General features: G+C 43.4%; 1 protein-coding gene across 1 annotated transcript; it reads right to left on the bottom strand.

The window, feature by feature from the left end:
• Positions 1 to 2562: 2562 nt before the first annotated feature.
• Positions 2563 to 3813, bottom strand: purbb (purine-rich element binding protein Bb). Its single transcript, XM_012849777.3, has one exon. The coding sequence runs from the start codon at positions 3745 to 3747 to the stop codon at positions 2845 to 2847; it is 903 nt and encodes a 300-aa protein (XP_012705231.1). The 5' UTR covers positions 3748 to 3813; the 3' UTR covers positions 2563 to 2844.
• Positions 3814 to 6000: the final 2187 nt, after the last annotated feature.

Here is a 6000-nt window from a genome sequence, read left to right as displayed (position 1 = left end):
AAGCAGCGCTGGTAATTTGGTCCTGAATCATCAGAAGAAAATGACCCAAACTGGAGAACAGCCACACCCTCAGGAAGCTCCTGACTGGCCTGAGTTCAGAATGTCGCCTCCAACTATTGTGGAAAATATTAGACCCTTATGAGGCCATCGAAGGACAGGATATGAACTGAATCATTAAAAAAAAGTCCAAAAGTCAGATTTACATTTTGTTCTGACATTTTGCCGTCCTTGTCGCTGTTCAAAAGTTGTTGAATTGTTCAAAAGTGTTTTTTTAAACCAGAGAATGTTTAATATCCTGACAAACTGGAGGCTTCTCCAAGAAGGCTCTTCCTCGATGTAAGGATTTTAAGAGGCAAGGCCGAAGTGCCATAACATGTTTAAAGAACGCAGAAAAAAAAAATCTAACCTTAACGTAAAAATCACGAGATGATATATATATATATATATATATATATATATAAAAACACAACATGAAACATTTTATGAGAGACGGCCGGAGCCAAACATGAATGTATTTCATTTAATCGTTATGGAGGTTACTAATCCAAAATTCTCCACATTGGAGATTTTAAAAGCAGTTCTCATGGAAAAATAAGACAAATATTAACCATCATTAAAAAAACTGCATTCTGTGTTTAGTTAGTCTTGATCTAATATTATTATCTGTTGTGATACATTTAAGCGCGTCATTAAAACCAGAAGACTTGCCCAGAACATTTGGCTGACCTGAGTGTTAGACATCACTACATAAAGAAGAACAGTTAAACTGGTGACAATATTCTGGGATGTATGCGTTAGAAAACTACTGTGTTTACCAGCAGTCAACCTCTAAAAAAATACGTTTAATCCCATTTTAGCTGCAGTAAAATAAATAAATAAATAAATATTTTTCTGGTTTAGATAAAAGATCATGTTTAATTTTAGTTTTGGTGTAAATCCAGTGAAACCCTGGTTACCTCAGTGTCCCACGCCTAAATGCGACTGAACCAGAGGTCAGGTTAGCGCAACCATAATGGATCATTTTAGTAAACGTGGAGTAAATGGAGTAAAATTATTTCCCTCTGGGATTATTTAAAGTATTTCTGATTCTAGAATTTTAGAGAAAAACCCCTGGGCTTTAAAACAAAAAAAACACATCCAGATCACAACACTGAAAAGGTAAATTTAAATTTGTTTTAATCAAGGAAATCTTAGACTTTCACTCTGGGAAGAACAAAATAAAGGAGGAAAAAAAAAATCTGGAAATTTAAATCACATCTTTCTCTTTATGAAAATTAACTTGTTTTTATTTTTAGTCAGGAAATTCATTTAGATAAAACACATTTTCTTTATAAGTATTTGAAAATATCCTTTGCTGGTTTGCTTTATTATATACGTCATGTAAGCAGAATTTTATCTCAATATACTTCTTTTGGAAAAGAAAGAAAGAAAGAAAACCATCCGCTAAAGCTCGTCTGTCCAGGGTCCGTGACGTGTCCGTAGAGGTCTGATGGGGGCCTGGGCGGTACCAGACGCCCCACCGCCCCGGACCACCACCACGGACCACCGCCTGCCTGGTGGGAAGAGACCTCGCAGGCTGTGGAGCGGCGCTCTCCTGCTGGACGTTTGGACCCTTGTTGTGCAGGAGCTGACAACCGTTGCTAAAGTCCAGCGCCCGCTGCGAGGCCCGCTTCCCCCCCCCCGCCCTGCCCCGCCCGCCTGCTGTTGCCAAACACCAGGGATGCTCTGGTGCTCGCCCCGCCTGAAGACATCAGGAGTTCTGCTTTGCTAAAAGTCGTATGTATAACATAAAGCCAGCTGGTTCTGCCCTGTAACTGACTGCTGGAGTCAAAGCTTTAAATTTATTCCATCGGGCCCTCTGCTGTCCAGGCTGCCAGATAATCCCCTCCTCTCACATCCTGGCTCATCTTCTCCATTGACGGCCTACAGGTGCGCGCTCGTTTCACGGCTCTCCCCTTTCGGCCGAAGCAGATCTGGAAGTGCATCTGGCGCCAGCCCTCGACCGATCCCTCTCAGGTCCTTCAAACCGACTTGCGAGACTTTCCGCGATCCGCCCACGGAGGAGAGACCTGGACCAGAACAGGATGGATGCTCGCCTGCTCCTAGACCAGGGGTCACCAACCTTTGTGACACAGAGCTACTTCATCGGTACTGCCACGCGAAGGGATACCTGTGCTGACCTTTGAACTACAAGAGTCCAAGTTCACCTTAACTTTACGTAATATACATTTGCTTTTAATGCTTTTGTCATTTTAAATCTATGTAATTACAAGGATGATCAAAAAGGAAGAGCAACAATAAAATAGCATTTTAAATGCAGCTCACTGGATGGTTGTGCTAGTTCTTTGAACAGGCTTGACGGCCCCACATATGGTCCTGGGGGGCTACCTGGTGCCCACGCGCCCCGTGTTGGTGACCCCTGTCCTAGGCCCTAAACTGGATAGCAATCACCGGTCTCAGTTCTGGTTATTAAAAAAAGGAGCTGCTGGTTCTGGTGGCGCCTCTCCTGCCTCTTTTTTTCTTTGAACATGAAAGCATAACTCACTCTTCTTTTTTCCCCCCCCCCCAACCCGATGAGAAATATCTCATTTGCACTTTTTTTGTTTGTCCACTTTCAGAGAATCACACAAACCACTCCAGCCCTCAACCCTACACACTTTTGAGATAATACACCGATAAGTCCCTGCACATGTACTTTTTTTTTTAACGCCACAATACTTTAGTAGGCTATTACAGCACGATTTATCATGCACTTTTATCTGTCGTTTCTGCTTCTTCTTCTTTCTTTTTTTTTTTCTTCTTTTGTGAAAAATACCCCTAGGCTGCACCGCTGCTGGAACTGACTCAGTCGTCCTCCACGTCGTCCCCCTCGGACTCCTCTCTCCTCTCGTACATCTTGTCCCTCTGCCGCTCCTGGATCTCCTTCATCTCCTCGGCGTACCTGCAGAAGGCTCCTCCGAACTTACTCCAGGCTTTGAACGGGATGGTGATGGAGTTCCTGTAGCTGGGCTTCACCTCGCTCACCCGCAGGAACACGCCGTATTTGTTGGAGCCCACGTCGAAGAAGAACCGCTTGGAGTCCACCATGATGGAGGTGCCCTCGGGGAGCTCGCTGTAGCCACCGGCGGCCATGCCCCCCGCCAGCTCCTCGTCGTCTCCCCCGTAATCGTCTATGAGCTTAGCCAGGGCGTCTCTGAACTCTATCAGCCCCTGCGCCGGAAGGGCAATGGTCTGGCCGGACAGCATGCCACCCATGGGCCCCCCGACCCCAAAGCCAGGTCTGTTTACGGTCTGCCGGATCCGCAGGAACCTACCCCGCTGGTTCTCCTTCAGGTCCAGGTAGTACTTGCGGTTTTCCCGGACGAGAAACTCGCTCTTCAGAGCTCGCCTCGGCCCCCCGTCTTCACCCGCGGTGGCCTGGGCTATTTGCTCCGGAGTGCTAGGCCCCAGCTGGGCGTAGTGCTCGATGAAATCCCCGAGGTAGTCGCGGAACTCCGCCGCAACTGACAGCGAGAGGGTCAAGCGACTTTTGGAGCCCCCGGCCCCTACCTCGGCGATTTTAATGAACCTGCCTTTACTGTTCTGCTTGACATCCAAGTAGAAGCGCTTGTTCTGGATGTCAAGGCGCTTGGACGCCAGCTCCTGGGTCTCCTGGTCCCTCTGAAAGTGCTGGAAGCCGCCGCCTCCTCCGCTACTTCCACCGCGCTCACTCCCGCTGTCGCCATCCGCCATCTTCAGCTCCACCATTCGGCTTCTGCCCCCCTCTTTCTGCTGCGCAGCGGCTCCCTGCGTGCAGCCGTCGGCCAGCGTCGCGCGCCCTCCCCTCACGTTCCCTCCCGAAGCGCTGTGATTGGTCAAAACGCTTGCCACTTCGACAACTTCACACGATTACGGCGATTTTATTGGTCAATAAATTTGCCTGGTATCGACCATCTTTAATATCGTTGTGCAGCCATTGGTCCCCAGTCAAGTTGTGCCAGCGAATGCGTCGTTCTTCTCAAACAGTTTTTATTAAAGTTGCGAAATCTCAGTTTTCGTGTAATGTAACACTTTTAAAGATGTCGAAAAATAAATAAATTGTTTGGGTACTCATAGTTTTATCCTCGTTGATGACTACGCAGGGACTGTCCGGTTGTAACTTGGTGGTGAAAGAAGTGTGAGTATTTGAACACTGGTGGTTTTCTCGGCTGGTTCTATTGCGTTACAAGTGTTGCTGCATTATCCGGTTTGGCCAGTCGGTGGCAGTGTTGTATACTCCTTGGCCAAGTTTTTTACTTCCACTTCATCCCAGTGAAGTAAGGCTGCAGCCGAGGTTAAATTACAGCTATAATATTATTTTACGTGTATTATGTTAGTGTGGAAAAACTCAAGTAAAAAACAGCTCTTAAACTAGTAATAAAGAATGACATGTAATTATTTCAAGTAGCAAATGGAACATTTAAGTTGTAGTTACCATTTCATGTCATTGGGTATATTCCCTTAAAATCACTGTCCAGTAAAACCTGGAGTTGGCAAAGACAAGAAGTTTGAGATTGGAGCTTTCAAACATAAGAACGCTGCATCCACAGTCTAGCACGGTGGTGGCAACATCATGCTGTGGGTTGTCTTTGCTGCCAGCGCTACTGATAACTTACATTGGACAAAATGGAAAGGATAATGAAGAAAGAGCATGACCTTGAGATCTTTCAACTTCAACTGGAATAGATGAAACAGGCTTACATTAAGGTTCTCGAACGATCTATCTAGAGGCCCACTTCAACATCAAAATACTGTGGTCTTTTCTTAAAAAGCTGGATTCATGCCAGGAAACCAACCAAGTAAAAAAATAAATGCTTCAAATATCAGTGCAAACTATTCCAGAGGTTTCTTGATAACAAAAAGTGTTTGGTTGATGTACAACATGTTCATAGACAGTTAAGCAAATATTAGTAATATACTGTTTCTCTACAGAACTGTGAAAGAGTATTTCCCCCTTACAGATGTTTCCAGTTTTTTGTCACACTTAAATGTTTCAGTTTATCAAAGACATTTTAATATCATGGTCTATACCCGTTTATCCTTGCAGGGTCGATCAGGGGCGGGTGGAGCTGGGGAGGCCGTTGCCTACTTCGCCTTGCAAATTATCATCTGCTTTTGTCAATCCAAAAAAAGGTTAAAATATAAAACAACTTTATTTTTAACCTTTTTTATTGATTATGACCTGGATGGCTGAGAATCTTCACCAACACTCATCCGCTTTTGCTTTTTTTTATTACGTTCCAAATTGTCATTTTAATGGTTTTTAAATCTTATTTTATAAGATGGACATGCACAAAATAGTCAAAGTTGGTGAAGTGAAATGAATAAAAAAAGTTTTAAAAAATGAACTGAAAATTGTTATGTACATTTGCATCCACATCATTTACTATAAAGTCGTTAAAAAATTCTGGTGCATCCAATAACCTTCAAAAGTAAAATAATTAGCGAAATGAAGTCTACCTGTGTGCAAACAGGTCACATGATCTGTCTGTAGAAACACACCTTTTCTGAAAGCAAGGGGCATCCCTCCCATCATGAACAATTACCAATATTATTTAAACACCACAATCATTTTCCAAATGATGATATCATTCATTGTGGGTAAAAACCTATTCAAACCAACCTGGTTCTATGTATAAAAAAATAAAATAAAAAACCCAATGACTGGTTTTGCACCCTTGGTGGCAACTGCTATTGTCTTATATTTGCAATAGGCATGTTTGATTTTGACCAACAAAAAGCAATACATTCAAATCATGAAAATAGTTTTTCATATAATTATATCACTCCAGAAAAACAGTGGCTCGTATAAATCATTACAACTGAATGGCATTTGTGCCATGAAACTGAAATGACGGTTAGGATAAACCATCTCTTTTCATCTGAAGTCTCAGGTTATGTGACCCTTTTTTTACTTTCTCTTTTCTAATCATTACTTACATTAGAGAGCACCTAAAATACAATTTAATGAAAAATGAATAA

This window comes from Fundulus heteroclitus, chromosome 8 (genome assembly GCF_011125445.2).
Source record: "Fundulus heteroclitus isolate FHET01 chromosome 8, MU-UCD_Fhet_4.1, whole genome shotgun sequence".
Classification (NCBI taxonomy): Eukaryota; Metazoa; Chordata; class Actinopteri; order Cyprinodontiformes; family Fundulidae; genus Fundulus; species Fundulus heteroclitus.
The sequence above is the reverse complement of the archived record's forward strand: the minus strand, read 5'-3'. Positions and strand labels throughout refer to the sequence as shown.

Coding starts and splice junctions, on each gene's coding strand:
- purbb (XM_012849777.3), bottom strand. CDS start 3,747: ATGGTGGAGCTGAAGATGGCGGATGGCGACAGCGGGAGTGAGCGCGGT.